Source organism: Vitis vinifera, chromosome 10, assembly GCF_030704535.1.
Source record: "Vitis vinifera cultivar Pinot Noir 40024 chromosome 10, ASM3070453v1".
In the NCBI taxonomy this organism is placed as follows: domain Eukaryota; kingdom Viridiplantae; phylum Streptophyta; class Magnoliopsida; order Vitales; family Vitaceae; genus Vitis; species Vitis vinifera.
In genome coordinates, this window is record NC_081814.1 from 7,939,328 (window position 1) to 7,956,898 (window position 17,571).

General features: G+C 34.8%; 1 protein-coding gene across 2 annotated transcripts; it reads left to right on the forward strand.

Moving 5' to 3' along the window:
- Window positions 1–308: 308 nt before the first annotated feature.
- On the forward strand, window positions 309–16,816 carry LOC100854923 (uncharacterized). Of its 2 annotated transcripts, XM_003632966.4 has the most exons (9): window positions 313–577; window positions 688–1,067; window positions 7,473–7,533; window positions 9,370–9,605; window positions 13,489–13,690; window positions 15,253–15,384; window positions 15,538–15,605; window positions 15,700–15,818; window positions 16,412–16,816. In XM_003632966.4, exons 2-9 carry the CDS (start codon window positions 744–746, stop codon window positions 16,476–16,478), a joined length of 1,209 nt encoding a protein of 402 aa, XP_003633014.1. In that variant the 5' UTR covers window positions 313–577; window positions 688–743; the 3' UTR covers window positions 16,479–16,816. The 2 variants fall into 2 exon arrangements, with proteins under 2 accessions (XP_010655534.1, XP_003633014.1); XM_010657232.3 differs by lacking the exon at window positions 16,412–16,816 and having other exon boundaries at window positions 309–577; window positions 15,538–15,630; window positions 15,700–15,812.
- Window positions 16,817–17,571: the final 755 nt, after the last annotated feature.

Consider the following 17,571-nt stretch of genomic DNA (forward strand, 5'->3'; position numbering starts at 1 on the left):
TATTTTTAAAAAATTATTTTAATTATATTAAAATAAATATATTTTATAAATAATTAAAAATATTATTTTTATAACTTATTTTATTGAAAAATATTATTATTATTATTATATTATAAAAATAGGAAAATAAAAATAAAAATAAAACTAATTTTTAAATTTAATTTTATATATAATCAACCCAAGTTTTAATTATTTTATTTTCAAATACCATTTGACTGATTATTAAAAATATAAAAATCAACCCAGGTTTTGATAGTTAGTGACGGGTTGTTCCTCGACCCAATTGGGCATGGGTCTGCCCGGCCACATTATTAAAACGAATCGTTTTTGGTTCTGACTGCTTGCCTTGACACGAACCGTTATAAGAAAAGCATTTCTAATTTCTAATTTCCCTTCACCCTTTCGTCCCCCTCCTGCAACGCCGTTTGAGCAAAATCGAGTAGGGCAAAAAAGGAGTGAAGAAAGAAAGGGAAAATAAAGGAATTCCGTTTTTGGATAGACGGAAAGGTCCCTTAGGAATGAAAGTTAGAGGATATTAAAGGGGAATCCGAAACCCTAGCTTCATCTCCCTCATCAGGTATTATCACTATCTTGGAACGTTTGGATCTTCTCTGCATCAGTTTTAGGGTTTTGATTAGCGGAATTCCATACGCCTATTTTTTGAGTTGATATTTTACTTCGACGCAGTGAAATCCAATTGTGTTAAAGTGAAATTGAAGAATTAATCGCCGGATTTGAATTTGATGGCTTCGAAAAAGAAAGAATTCGAGGGTATATCGTTGTTGGCGGTGTACAATGATGAGGACATGGATGATATTGAGAACGAAGAAGATGGAGATGATACAGAAGAAGATTTAAAGAACAGTGATAGGGAGGTCAATTATGAGAACACGCCTCCACTTCTCGATGTCAATTCCACACCGAAGACCACTCCCCAACAGGCTCAGATTCCTTCTTCCTCTCCGCTGCCCCAGCCGATGTTGTTGGATTCTCAGAAGCCTGGAAGAGGAAGGCTCACTATCGTTGATTATGGCCATGATGAAAGTGCAATGTCACCTGAAGCCGAGGTATATTCTTTTTTTTTTCTAGTTATCCTTTGTTTGGTTGCTGAGTAACTTTACCAAAAAGGAAGAAGAAATTGTTGAATTTTAGCTATTTTATATGATGATAAAATTTTAATATTACAGCAACTACTATAACATGAGAAAGCCTTATATACTAACCATTTAGGTGAGCTATATGAATCTTTGTGTCTTATTTATGTCTAGTTAGATGCTAATCTTGTGTTGTGGTCAATAGGTCTGACCTGTAGCCTACCATGGATGTACTCATTTCTTAAATCTATTTTTCCTCTTTTTTTTTTTTTTCATCATAAAGGTTTCATCAATGCAGGTATTGTAACTATCTTTGTTTTTTTTTTCCTTTAACAAGAACAATAAGATAGCTCAAAGGCATGGAAGGGGTTGAACTTCACCAGGAAATGTCAAAACAAGCTAGTAAATAAAGAAAATAGAATACACTATAGTACTCAACAATGAGGGTAACCACCCAAACTAGTGATGGAAGTCACTCAACACTCCACTCATTAACCAATTTATTTTTGTCTAATATGTTTTCCATTCTCCCCTTCACAACAGATATTGAGTCCTAGGTGGAAATACTACCATGTTTAGGTATCTTTTGAGCATTCATATTCAACTATTCATTGTTTCTCAGGTACTTTCACTAGACTTTTATATAAATTGTGTTTTAATCCTACTTGTCCCAAATCTTTAGATCCTAAGGCTATGTTTAGGTTCCAAAAAATTTAAGGGAAAATGCAAGGGGAAGAAAATAAAGAGGAAAAGTAGAAGGAAAGGAAAATAAAAAAATTTAAGTCAATAAATTATTTTTATATACTACTTCAAATTCATTTAATATATTTTAACTCTTTAATATCAAGATTAAATAATTTGAAAATATGTAAGTTTCTAACCAATATTAATTATATGTAAGTTTCTAACTAATTTTAACTATATTTGATTTTCTTTCGTATTTTCCATCTCAAAACCAAATATGAGAAAATAATTTTCTTTAACATTTTTTTCCTTAGTGTATTCCTAAAACCAAACATAGCATGAAGTTTCCTTCAAACTGTGATCTAGTCTCTATTCTCATATGTACTAAAGCAACATCACAAACAAGTAATGAACTTGATGCACCACGGGTGTTGATTTGGATATGCTTATTAAATGCATTCATGATCAAAACAAAAAGGTTGAGCATTAAATACCAACAATTGACATAGACTTATTGTGATTGTGAATTGATGTGTCTCTTTTGAAATGATGTTTGGACATTTTGTATTATCGGATCCAACATTTTTTTTTCTAATGAAGGAATTTGTCACTTGTTCTCTAAAGATGTAGTTCATCATTTTTTTTCCCTTTTTGGTAAGTAAGCAAGAGAAAAAAAAATATTAATGTAAAAAGCTATACACCAAGATATACAACTTGTATTTAAGGGAAAACAAAATGCATAGCCGGAAGAGGGAAAACACAAAAAAGGTTCTCTCCCTTATTGAGACCCCACCGAATCTTCAAAATCAAATAATGACAAAGTTCCTTCTGCAATGTACATCTTAACCCAATAAAACAAATTTATCACAAACGAACTCTTCAAAGAATGAACTGATTGCTTCATTTTTTCAAATGCTCTTAGATTACTCATTCGCCACAAAGTTCAAAAAATACTCACTGGTGCAGCTCTCCAGACCTTCTTACACTTTCTTCCCACAAAGGAGCCATGTTAACTTAATAAGGCCTCTTTAATTGATAAAGGAAGAGCCTTAGTGACTTCGAATAAAGCAAAAAAAAGGTACTGTAGCTCCCTAGCTTTAGGGCAGTGAAGAAGGATGTGGTTAACAGATTCCACCTTACTTTTGTAAAGGGAGCATCTATTTTCCAAGGACCAACCACTCCTTTGAAGTAGTTCTAACGTCAAAACCTTCCCCCAACAAGCTTCCTAAGTGAAAAGAACTCACTTTAAATAGAACCTATGAATTTCAAATAATAACTTCAAGGAAAAAAATTGAGCACCTCGACTCTAGCATAGAATACAATGATTTTATAGAGAAAACACTATTTTTTGAGCCCATCCACACCACCTTATCTTTCTCTCCCCTCTTCAACAACTTCCTAGGCAATCTCAAGAAAAGAGGTTCCACAATATCCAACTCCTAGTTGTTCAAATGTCTAGAAAAATAAGAGTTCCAATGCTCCCATACACTCCTCTCAAATATCTGCCACCCATGCCTCTTTATTCATAGCTAAGGCATACAAGGTGGGAAAAGATATTTGCAAGGATTCCTCCTCACACCATCTCTCCACCCAAAGCCTCACCTTCCTCCTATCCCTAACCTCAAAAGAAACTTTAGAGTTGATAAGGTCCCACCATTTTCTAATAGCTTTCCATGACCCTACTCCATACTCACCTTTCACAATGCAAGATCTCTAGCCTCTTTCTTCCTCTCCATATTTTTCTTGAGTAATGTGCTTCCAAAAAGCATCTCCTTTAGCGGTATATCTTCAACTCCACTTTTCCAATAGGGCCTTCTTAAGAGAAGAAAGACTTCTAATGTTAACCACCCTACCCCTTTCCCTTTTTTTCCCTTTTTTGCACATAATTGACCAATTCACTGAGTGTTGCTTTTTCTCCAATATGCCTCCTCCCTAAAAGAAATCCTTTTGAATCTTCTCAAGCCTCATTCTTATTTTACTAGGAATGTTGAACAAAGACATAAAGTAGTTAGGTATACTGGATAAGGTATTACGAATTAGATTGAGTCTTCCTCTTTTTAGAATATACTGCCTTTTCCACGTTGAGAGCTTAAGTTTAAACCTTTCCTCCACCCTATCCTATACTAATTTTATCTTGAAAGGAACTCCTAGAAGAAGAGCTAGGTAAGTAAATGGAAGGTTACCCACTCGATAACCCAACTCTACAACCAAATCTTCAACATTGACAATCTCACCTATAGTGATTAATTCATTTTTCTCAAGGTTGATTTTTAGACTTGAGATAGCTTTGAACCACATAAGAAGCCAACTTAAATAAACCATTTGAGAGTGAGAAGCCTCGCAAAAGAAGGAAATCGTCAACAAACAACAAATGTGAAGTCTCAACCCCCTCATCCTCCCTCCCCTTAACCCTGACTCCCTACAAAAAACCACCCTCTCTAACCCTCTCCAAAAGGCAACTGAGGGCCTCCATCGCCATCATAAATAAATAGGGAGAGAGGGGGTCTCTTTATCTTAATCTTTTAGAACTTTGGAAGGAACCGAATGAAGTACCATTTATAAGGACAAAGAATCGCATTGTAGAAATGCATGAAAGGATCTATTTAATACACTTTTTGGTAAAACCCATCTTTTCTAGAATCAAGGTTCAAAGTATCGGCTGAGTCCAATACGACTCGGTTGAGTCATATCTGCCTTGCCAAGCTCCTTGACGAGTTGGATACCTGGTACATGTTTTGTACTAACTCGGTAAAAAATCGGCAAAACTCGTTCTGATTCACTAAAACTACACTGAGTTAACTAGAATCCATGGTTTCAAACCCACAAAACGATCTTCTTCGTTGTCGTTGAATTGAACGATGGTGAGTGGTAGCGCTAGGATTGGTTGAGGCACCATTCCGATCCCGACCCTCTTCTTCAATCTTTATTGCTTACTTGTCGATTGCATCAATGCTGTTGAATAACAATATCCTCTTTGTTGATGGTCGACAACGAATTGGGTAGGTGTAATGACAATGGTTTTGCATTTCTTCTTTCTTCATTTGGAAGTGTCGATGCCGTTGAATAGCAATATCATCTTTGTTGATGGTTGGCGACGAGTTAGGTCATCGGTGATGTTGATGACTAGTTGGGTGGGTGGGAGGAACGATGCCTCATTTCCTCTTCTTTGGTTTGGAATTTAGGAATTGAGAAAGTAGCGGAATATATTTAGGAAATTTTAATCTTATTCCCTTTATGAAATTAATTATTCCTAATATATGACAATTTATTTATAAAATTAATTATATAGGATATTTATAAGAAATTAAAAACATAACAAATTGAAATATGATAAATGTTACGAGTATTAAATATGGATATATAATAATTTTAAAATAAATATGATATTAATCATTAATAATGAATTAATAAATTTAATTATATAAATATAAAATAAAATACCATAAAGCATAATAATAGTATTTTAGAATATTTTTATTATATATATATTTATAGTTAAATATTTAATAGTTATTAATTATATTTAATAGTTATTAATTATATTTAATAATTTAAAATTGTATATTAATATAACTAAATATTAAAAGAAAGAAGTTTATTTTATTAATTCTTAAGTTCATTTAATTGTGTTAATTTTTTTTATTATTGTAATAATTTTTTAAAATATATTTTAGTTTTTAATTAGTATATTTTGCATATCGGTCGACATAGATCCGAGATGCTGAGACCGATATGCCTCAAGACCTCTCAAATCAATGACCGATACTGCAACTTTGAACTATGTCTAGAATAGCTAGCAAAAACCTCCCAAAGTTAACATGATCATAGGCCTTCTCAATATCTAATTTACTAATAACATCACTAGAATTGCTCCTTTGCATAGAATCAACAACTTAGTCAGCAATAAGAACGCTATCAATATTCCGTTTTCCCTCTCAAAGGCATTTTGGAACTTGGAAACTATTCTTCTTACCTCATTTTTCAGTTTATTGGCCAAAACCTTAGCTAATAGCTTATATAACTTGCCCACCTAACTAATAGGCGTAAAATCTTTCAAGTCCTCGACACCACCTTTCTTAGGATTTTTCACCTTTCTTAGGAATTAACATCAGGAAAGTGGCATTTAGACTTTTCAAAACCTTTTCTAATAAAAAAAATTCCTTAAATAAGCTTAAACCTCCTTTTTCATAAAGTCCCAACATGTTTACCAAAAGGCTATAAAGAACCCATCAGGGCGAGGAGCTTTGGCCTCATTCAATTTCAATAACACATAGAACACCTCCTCCTTAGAGAAAGGCATCTCTAAACCTTCAACCTCCTAACTCTTTAAAGCTTTGAACGACATCCCATCAATTGTAGGTCTCCAAACTCCTAGATCAAACAACAAATTGTGATAAGCTTGAACAATCCCTTCCTTAATCTTATTTCCTCATTTGTCCAAACCCTCTAACGTTGAACTTGCCCAAAAAGTTTCTTATGCAATACACATTATCCATCTTATGAAAAATATAGTATTTTTGTCTCCATTCTTCAATCAAATCTCTCTCAATTTTTTTTTGTCTAAGAAACCTCTTTCAAAGATGCCCACTTATAGCTTTGACCTCCTCATAGAAAGAGTAGATTTCCTTTCCTTTGCGTCACCCCAACCCACCTAATTAAAAGCCATCTCCTTTCTTGAAACTACGATTGCCGAAAACCTCTTCATTCTAGAACTTCAAATTTGATTCAACGCTTTTAGCTTAGAAGTCAAAACAGAGTTGCATAAACCTCTGAAGTGATAATCCCACCACCAACTATTTATCAAGTCTTTGAACTCATCAACTTTCAATCACATATTTTCATATTTGAAAGGGATGTTTCCTCCTCTTATCCATCTCCCATCTAGTAAAATAGGAGATTGATCTGACATTGGCCTTGGCAATGTGCTCTGCATTATCCCACTGAAGTAACTCTCTCACCCTTCTGACACCAAAAACTGATCTAGCCTTGACTTGGACTGGTTGTTGTTCATCCTGCCACACCAAGTCAATGGTAAACCCCACACTCCACCCCCCACGAAAGTGGAGATCACATAAGTCAAGCTCTCTTTAATGTCTAAGAACCTCCTCCTAGCTACAGTAAATCACTCCCCTCTATTACGATCACTCGACAAAAGGACTATATTGAAGTCCCCTTCCACACACCCAGGATCCATTATCCCCTAGCTCATCCCAAAGACCCTCCCTCTCCCTTCCTCTAGATGGGCACATACACCCTAGTAAAAATCCACACAAATCCATCCTCGTAGGACCTGTACATGCAAGAAATAGAAAACACCCTTGCCTCCATCCCAACAATCTGCACTGCCTTGTTGTCCCAGAAAACTAACACGCCACCAGTAGATTCCACGGCTCGCCCAAATCTACAAATCTATCCACCCCTAAGCTTCTTACTATCTCAGCTAACATGTTTCTAAAAAAAAGCCAAAAATAGGTCTTGTTCTGCTACCAAACAGCTGCTTTGTCATTTCTGCATCATATCTTTTTTGGATTAGTATCTTCAATTAACTGTTGGTTTGTGTACTCTGATGTTCTCTTTTCCTGGTGCTTTTAATATATCTTTTCATTTTGCCTGTCAAAAAAATAAAAAATGTGTTGCTTGGTGGAAAATGCATTGCTTTAGTTAATTCTTTGTTTTGATTTCATTTAACTGCAGGAAGGGGAAATTGTAAGCATTGGTCGTGTCATGTTTGGCCTTGAGCTTCAAACTGCTAATGGTATGTGTGATGCATATGTATCTGCTACACCAGTATCCTATTTCTTAATCATGTTATCTTTCAGAAGACTTTTTTCCTTAATTGACCTTGTGCTAACTTCAATGCCTAGCGACATTAATTTTCGCAGTTCTTGTTACATTGCTTTGTATAATGGTGTGGTTTTACTTGTATCATGGATGTTAGTGGCAAGCAGCAAATTGAAAAAACTAATATCAACTAAACCTATATAAGAGGAAGGAGCATTTTAATTTCTATGACTTACTAACAGTAAACTACATTGCTCTGAGGACTGCAACTCTATAATGCCTTTGAAGATGTGAGTATACATCCTAAAGGCTGAATTGAGAAGAGCAACTTGACTATCTGTTGGTATTAATGACCTTCAAAATTTCCCTTCTATTTGCTCTATGTAGGTTGTGAAATCCTCATAGTTTCTCTACATGATATCTGTCATCAGCAGTACTACAGTCTTTGAGTCCAGTAATATTTGGATCTCAAGTTGTGGAAAAGGTGGTGGTTGCACTAGTCTTTTGGAGACCTGGATTCTTTAATAAATATACTTTTTTACATTTATAAGGTATTAATATTCTAATCTTAATGTGTTCACTTTCAAGGTCATTTATCATCGGCGTAGAATATTTTCTTGACTAATGGTGTTTTATCATATTTATTTTATTTAAAAAAACAAAGTAGTTTAATTATGCATTATTGATTGTTTTATTATTTCTCAAAGTTTCATTCAACATTTTGATGTTTTGAGGTTAATTTCAAGGATTCTTTTGTTCTGATAATTTTTTTTTTCATGATTCTTTTATTTCTACTGTTATTATATTGATATTTACATGGATATTTTATCGATATTTTTGTTGGTATCAACATTTTTATCCTTGATTATAGGATATACATATTCAATCCAATGTCACTTAGGGTGGCTTTGTCAATATGATGACAATGGTTCATACGGCTTGAAGGAATAGTTGGTTTGTTTGTTCTGTTTGAGGCTGATTTTGTCTAGGGCTAGATCAAGTCCACTACATGTTTTACCATTTTTTTATTTATTTGAGTGGCATTTTCTATCTCTTTCACAGTTTTCAGTAGTATAGGGTCATGTGTAATGTATTAGGGGAGTGTATTTTTGACATGGGAGAAATTGATCCATCAATGATAAATTATTCATTTTATATTTAAATAAATAATCCTCCATTGGGCATTGCTTGTTTTATTTTTTGCTAACAAGGGCCTCATACGATGGAGCTCTTTTGATATTGCTGTAGACAATAGTTTCAAAATGAGAATTTTATCTAGCCTATCAAATATATGATAATGTTGTCTAATTTGGAGTTTGGATATTTAATGGGCGTTAACATTCCCATTTTGAACCTATTATCATTTTGTATGTAGCTGAGGTATTTTACTAAATTAATTTCTCTCAAATGTCTATGATCAAGAATATCTAATATTTGGCAAATTGAGAAGCATAGTTTAAAAAAGAAGAGAGATATAGAATGCTCTTTTTTTTTTTTTTAATTTTAATTTGGCATAAATTGTTCTTATTGGATTTGGCATTTGCATATGTTATGGGCATTAATATTCTCATTTTGAACCAATTCATTTTTTATGTCAGCTCGAGATCTTAGAGAAATTAATTTTATTTCTCTTGAATAACTATAATCAAGAATATTTAATGTTTGGTGAGTTAAGAAACATAGTTATAAAAAAAGAAAGAGAAATATAGAATGTTCTTAGATATTTATTTCTTGAACCATGTTATGTTACTACTGAAAGTCTGGACCTTTTCTTCTGTCTATAATTCTCAACATGTATTTGCATTTGCAGGTGACTTCCAAGAAAAAATGTCCCCAGGGACAACGAGCATTCAAGCAACTCCTCCTCAATCATTTGAACAATTAGATCCATCTCAATCTGATCTAATTACTCATGCCGTAACAGAAGCTGAAGCTGCAGAGGCTGATGAAGATGTTAAGATGACTGTAGAAGCGCTGAAAGATGTTGATCCATTGGATAAGTTCCTTCCACCACCAACAAAAGCCAAGTGTTCTGATGAGTTGCAAGTAAGTTCCTCTTTTAGAAGAGCCAGCAAGATATGATTACTGCTGAAAGCTTCTACTTCATATCGATTCTAATAATATTTTCTGAGGTCTTAAGGAATTTGATCTGAAAATCTAAAAATACAGATCCTGAAATCGGTCCTACGATCTTCACTGTCTCCTTTGGCCTTTCCAGCACTTAAAAACTTAATACTTCTGGGTCTCTAGAAATGAAGACTAGAGACACTTTTTCTATTGGTAGCTTTGTGTGTTGTATTTTCTGATAGGTAAGGCAAAGAAATTTATTAGAATGGTGCCTGAGATGGTACAACCAAAGGAGATACAAGTATGCAAGGTTTTCCCACCTGAAAGCTGAAAAGTAAGAAGAGAAAGGGCCAAAGAACCCTCACCAATTGGTTACATCCAATACTTACGTTAAAATTTGATACAAGGAGTGCCTCCCATCCATGCTAGATTCTATCAACCCGATATATAGAGATCCTAGCATTATATGCTCAAGCTCCTGGATTTTTTTGTTTCCTTTTTGATGTGTGGGGGGTTTGGTAGGAAGAAAAATATATAGGTTCCTGAAGGGACTAGACCCAGTACATGGGGTATTCAATGAACACTGCAAATAAACAGAGAAAGAAAAAGTAGTGGTCATAATAAGGTTCTAAGCTAATAAATAACAACCTTTCAGTGAATCCAAAAAAGGTTAAGTGTCCTTCCTCTATAGAATCCCTAGACCGCATAAATAAAAACTTCACACAGAGGGCTTTCAAACTTAGTTCCAAGTGCTCCTTCCTTTAAAGAATGGACCGGTGTAATTCCTTCTGAATACACCATAGTAAGTGCAGGGGCAATTTTCCACATCTTCCTCTTCCTCTTGGCAACAAAACTGCCATGGCAACTTACCAGAGAACTATCAAAATTAAAGACTTTACCAAGAAATGCCAAGGACAGTAGAAAGCAGGGGATGTAGTGCCTGTAGTGATGTGTGAGCAATCCACCTTGCAAAGAAGTTGGCTGACTCCTAACTCTCTCTGCACAAAAGACACCAGTTTACGATAATTCTTCCTCTATCCATTAGTTGATTGATGGTGAAAACCCACCCCCGTACCACTTCCAAGTAAAGAAACCCACCTTAGAAGGGGATACAAAAGTCCCAATACTGGTGACAATGAACAAGTAGAATTGGCCTCGAGTAAAGCCCAGGGCAGGTATGAAGACCAGGCCTTCCAGCATACTCTGCGTAGACACCAGGACAGGAACATTGGACCGTCCTCCACGTTCTCTTTCTCTTCCAGCAAATTTGCCATTCCAGTTGTGAAGCATCTGCACTGTGGTTCTCGGAAGCACTCAACATACACCAAAAAAGAGCGATCATCATAAAGCATAGGTTCCTTGGCATCTCACATTGAAAAAGTGATCCACACTCTTCCCTTTTTTTTTTGGCACATAAGCACCAGTTTGGAATAACTCTTTTCCCTCATCATCAAGCCAGTGAGCCACACAAAAAAGCCACCTTTATGGGAGCCAAAGAGCTCTAGATTTCCTTAGCTAGAAATCATTGCTCAGCTGAACCTTTTATCTTGATATAGAACAATTTGATAGAGAACCTTTTATCTTCTGTCAATTTTCATCCATTTGCATGCTCTCTGGTTCTAAGCATTTCCACCCTATAAATGTGGTCCATGAAGGTAGTCACTTCCTTTATATCCCAATTTTGGAATTCCCTGACCAAGCTAGGAATTCCAGTTTCTTTTTGCCTTTGTCCAAACCAATGAATCTGCAAATCTTGCCTTTCTGTTAACTGCAACTTGTAAGTATGTTTAATGGTTATCACTTCTGCTAATTTGCCTGCCTCAAAACATTCTTTTAATTAAAGCAATTCTCCCGCCTTTTAATGGTTATCACCTCTTCTAATTTGCCTGCCTCAAAACAGAGAACAACACATTTAAGGTGCCTTGGCTCATTGATGTCAATGCCCAAAGGACTGCTATCATCTTCCTACTAAGAATGCAGGATGATCACTCTGCTCTCTAATGGGTCCAGCCTTAGATTAGTAAAAAGTTAGTAGATTCTAGGTCTTTTCTTGAGCAATTTATCAATGGTGGAAAGAGAGGACCGAGTGATGCATCCTTCTTGGTAGGGGACCTATGAATATGGTGGGTCACTAGAAGTTTAGAGTTATTAGGATCTATTTTATGAATAATTTTATATCTTCAATTGATTTTTTTAGAAGTTTTACTGGTTTAGAAACAGAATTTGAGTGCTAAAATTTAGTTTAATGGTTAGGATTAGTTCAAGTATGTTGCTACTCATTTTTAAGATTTTTTTTTTTTGGAAATATTTGGGTGTTAATATTTTACTATAATAGTTAGGGATAGTTCTAGTATGCTTTTACTTATTTTTAGTCTCCATTTAGATCTTGTAAAAAATTAAGGGGAAGTATGAGATAAAGAAAATGGAGGGGAAAATGGAAATAATGGAATGAAAGAAAAAGTGAAAAACAAGAAATAGGTTTAAACTCAATAAACTCTTTCTTACATGCTTCTCCAAATTTATCTCTTTTCATGCTTTGAAAATGTATAAATTTTTTAGTTATATTGATTATATTTTATTTTTCTTAGTAATTTCTATGGCAAACCAAATAAGGGAATTTGAAATTCATTCCTATTTCCCCCCTAGTGCTTTCTATGATTCAAATGAAGCCTTGAGGCTTTGCAAGTGATTTATCCTTGTTCTTCTTCTAATGGATCTTTTATTTGTTTATTTATTTATATTTATTTTTTATATGCTTAGAGCACCAATCTAAGTTCCTTTGAGGAATTTCTCTTCTTTGAGTTGATATGGAAAGGGAGAATAATCTTTTTTGATTGTCTTATTCTTGGTTAGGGAAATCTCCAAGCCCTTCCCATTTATCCCTAACACTTTGAAACCAAATAATTAGCCACCCTCTCTTGCCCTTCCAAGAAGGCAACTAAGTGCCTCCATAGCTAGAACAAACAAGTATGGAGATAACAGGTCTCCTTGCTTTAAGCCCCTAAAGCTTTGAAAAAACCCTGAGGGAGTACCATTCACTAACACCGAGAACTGAGAACCTTGGAGTTGAGATGCACCAACTAATCCAATTGATCCACCTTTGTCCAAAATCCATTTTTCCTAACACCTCAAGTAAAAAATTCCAGCTTACATGATCATAAGCTTTTTCAATATCAAGTTTGCAAAGCACCCCTAGACTATTACTTCTCAACATCGAGTCAATTGCCTCATTAGCTATAAGTACTGCATCAAGAATTTGTCTTATTTTAAAAGTCATATTTGGTAACTATTTTCACTTTTTATTTTAAGAATTTGTTAGCAATTTTTTTTTTTAATAAAAAAAGTATAAAATTTTATGAATTTTATGATTATCAATTTTTTTAAAATGGATAATTAACACACATTCCACCTGCATCTTATTCTTCTCCCTCAAACAAACGATATTAATGGTTCATTTATGATCATTGGATATCACAAGAAATCATTGAAAAATCACCAATAACTTTTTCTTTTTTACATTTTTTTAATTATATAACTATAAACATGTTTTTTATTTTTTTGCTTTCAAAAACAAGAAACAAAATTAAAAACTACCAAGTATTTTTTTTTTTATAATTAAATTGAAAGAATAATTGAAAAATATTTATGTTTTGTTTTTAAAAATAGAAATGTTCCCAAATGACATCTTAATTTATTGGTGCTTACTGTTTAAAACAATTTTATTTGTATTCTTCTTTCTCTTTTTCTTTTTTTGGGCATAATTTCAAAACTCCATTAGTATTAAAATCACTCAAATACTGTGACTTGATGTTTAGTCCATTGCCTTCTGATATTTTTTCTCCCTCCTGTTTTGATGCTGCAGGAAAAAATAAACAAGTTCCTTTCATATAAGAGACATGGAAAAAGCTTTAATGCAGAAGTGAGAAATAGGAAGGATTATCGGAACCCTGACTTTTTGCTACATGCAGTGAGGTATCAAGACATTGATCAGATAGGATCTTGCTTCAGTAAAGATGTGTTTGACCCTCATGGATATGACAAAAGTGACTACTATGATGAGATAGGTAATTGACAGCTCCTTCTACTCTCTCTACTGTGTGTGTGCTTGTGCATTCATGTGTGTGTGCATGCATTCCTTTTTCTTCTCCTCTTTCTTTCTATCAATCCCTTTTTTATGTTTTAAATATACACAGCTATGCGGCAAGGTTTTCCATTTGCTTCTGACAATATTCTTTTATAATGTTTGTGCTCTTATTACATGTTACCTTTAGTGACTCTATGCATCTTCAAGTTGTCTAAATATGTTGCGTTTGGTACTGCAGAGAGTAGACCTGGGAAATGGTTACTGAAAACTCCTACTTCTGTCATATTTCTGGTTAATATTAATTTAGCATGGCAATTGAAAAGATTTTTGTTTTGAACATTATTTTTTGGCATTTTGGACAATGAAAAAAAAAATGTTTTGAGACGTAAAATGTTGTGAAACAATTGCCAAGAAGAGGGCACTTCCCTTGTACTTGTGATGTTCATGAGGATTTTAAAAGAAAAAAAAAATGAGGAAAATAAAACTCCTTGATCCTTAAAGCTAAATATCAAATGAAATCTACAAAAGAAAGGCTTCTATTTCCTACTGATCTAGCAGACCATTCAACAAAAAATTCACAAAAACATTTTTCAGCTACAATTCTGATTGATCAACATCATCAAAGATTCTTTTATTGCTTCACTTCCAAATACATCAAGATAAGCATGGTGGGCTTGTAAGCCATACTTCTCTCTTTCCTCTTGTAATCTCCCAGTCAGCTATTCAAAATGTCCTTAATTTAGAGAATTGCTTTATGCAAACTTTCAATCTTGTCCTCTCACAAATCTGAGTTCCATTTGTTTCTCTACCAAACATGATCTTAGACTCTGAGAGTGTTCACCAATCCTATATAGAAGATCACATGCCTGCACTATCTATCTATTACTAAATGCAGCTTCAAGTTCAAGGAAGCCTGCCTCATCCCAATCAAAGCATTGGCATGGCAACAATATCCATATTGGATGCTGACCACAATATGTTGCAGAGACTATATTACATCTGCATATACCTAACAAATGAATTCAACTAGTCTTTGATCCAGCTACTTGGGTTCAGCTATATGAATCCTTCTTTGGCAGCCAACTTGATGTTTGGTTCGACCCTTCACTGTCATGTTGTTTCTGGCCACCTCTACTCGCATGCTTAATGGTCAATAGCTGAACAGAATATTTTGAGTGATAGAATCTGCATGGTCAGGGTATATGCTGTAATTTGATTGAGATTTGTTTATATTAACTTTCAGATTCTTTCTTGCTGGTTCTTGCTTCTTAAAAGTTGTCTTAAATGGTTATTCTGTTGCCACTTGTCATAGCCCTTGAAACCTGGTTCAAGTAGCAAAGTGTTGGAGGTGGGATCCTGGTAGGTTTCCAGTTTGATTTTCGGGAGGGAAAAAAAATGTTACCTATAGAAAATGTTTATTTTGTTGTGATACTTATTTATAAACGTAAGCGACTATCACTTCTTCCTGTTCAAACATACCAGAAGAGACCTATGTTATTTACAATAAACATAACTTTAGCCACTAATGCATGTTCTTTACAGAAGCTGATATGAAGCGTGAAATGGAGAGGAAGGAACAAGAAAGGAAGAGCAGTCAAAAGGTTGAATTTGTTGCTGGAGGAGCACAAACTGGAATCATTGCTGCTGCTCCAAAAATCAACATTCCTCTTCCAGGTCAAAAACTCACCTTTCTTGTGAACATATTGAATGAAAATAGGACTCTTGAGGAAATTTTCCTTTGCAGTCCTTCAATTTATTAATTTGTGGTGTCTCCTCTGCAAACAAGTCATCATCTTACAGTTCATGGTGGATTCCTATGAATTGCAGGTGTTTCTACTGCAGCTGATGCTGTGACGCGGGATGGTAGGCAGAATAAGAAATCAAAGTGGGATAAGGTCTTTGTCCATGCATAATATATATGTATGTTTCCTGTAATATACCAATTTAAGTTAATTGATTGCTATATTTTAATAACTTATCTGGTTTCAGGTGGATGGGGATAGAAGGAATCCTCTTCCTTCTGGAGGGCAGGATTCTATGTCAAGTGTAGGGGCACATGCAGCACTCTTATCTGCAGCTAATGCTGGTGCTGGATACAGTGCTTTTGCGTAAGTCCTATTTACTTGCTACATTGGATTTTATTCTTGCTCAGCTCTCTCCAGTTCCTAGTGTTTGTGTTTTCTCATTGGTGTTCCCTTGTACTACAATGGAAATAAGGCAAACTCCCCAGTGGCTTTTGAACAATATATATGAAATGCATCTACTTAAGTGGTTTAAGAGCTTTAGTTCTTAAAAAGATCTCTTGATAATTTTTGATATGGACATCTGTTATAAGTAAAAGCATATTGTGTTTATGATCTTGTGAGAAGTCAACATTCGATATTACTGCTATAGAAAAAGCATTCTGGGGGTGAAGCAAATGCACAAAAGCTTGAAAAATGCAATTGAGAAGTGATTGAAGGTAATGCAGATGGCCTGTAAAAAGTAAAGGGAAATTGCCTTAAGTAGAGAGAAATTGTGAAGTATTTTTATGTAACTGGGGTTGTTGTACTGTTCTTATTATAATCCGAACTGGTTTTAACTATTGAAACAGGTAACAAATTAATTTGACTTTAACCTTTTATTTTTGAGTGTCATATGCAATATTCTTCTCCTTTCTTCCAATGAGACATTCAGTCTGTATTCTCTACTTAAATGGCAGGCTACAGAGACGACGAGAGGCAGAAGAAAAGAGATCTAGTGAAAGGAAGTTAGAGAGAAGATCTTGACCCCTTCATTGTATTGCTTGGCAGTGAATTTTTTTATATAATTTTGAGGATTGATGGAATAGATCTGGGGGATTTTGTAGGCTTCTTCCTTGTTATATCATTTATGTCATTATGTATATGGCATGAAATAGGAATTCATTTCCATCTGATCATTGCCTTTGTAATTCAACCTGGCATGATCTCTCTTTAGTTTGATATGGCCCTAGAAATGGTTTTCAATGGGGCATAAGCGTCTCAGATGGATTTCCTTGCGGTCACTTGCCTTTTACTGTCACTTAAAATTATGTAACTGTACCTGGATGCTCTATTGATATAGTGGACTAACACAATTTTATGAAGCTGCCTCTTTTACTACCTGACAGGGGTTGCCCCAGAATCGGTTAAATTCGGAAAAATGGCATGAGGTGGAAAATTTGACCTAGTCCTCTTGATTAGGCCAAAGCTTGATGTTCTTAACAAAGAAAGATTGGTTATCAGAAAGTGTTCCTTTTTGGATTGTTCTTTTTCTTTTTGGTATGTACTAATCACCAAGCCCTTTATTTCAAGTCAAAGTCATGCTTTAAATAGACAAATCTGAGCCCCAGCCTAGAGGAATCTCTTTCGTAAATAATTCAAAAGAAGGCATGCCCCCACCCCGTCATTTCCATCGCACGTCCTACCACTTTGCCCAAACATTCTTTTCACTTGGATCGCATCTTTCAATCATAGTTTTGTGCTCTTTTCTCTTTTCTCCTTCGCTCCATTCTCAGTCACTGAACTCCAACGGTATCTGTGGCCACCGGACAACATCATAGTCGCCTCCACCCATTCTTTGCTCTGGCCCCATTAAAATTGATCTATCAATCATTATCAAGTTTCTTCATGATTGCATGACTATTAACTACATATGATGATAGGATGCTAGGCTGTTCTGCCTCCCCTTGTAGAGCTTTGACCCAAAATAATGCTTTTTAAAAAAAAATTCCAAAAAATAAAGTGGTTTTGAAAATAATGCCTGATCTAATGCGTCTGTGCCACATAAGCCGCCACGTCATAAAACCGTAGTTGGTGACTACGGTTTTATTTTTCTAAAATGTTTAGAAACTGTAGTTAC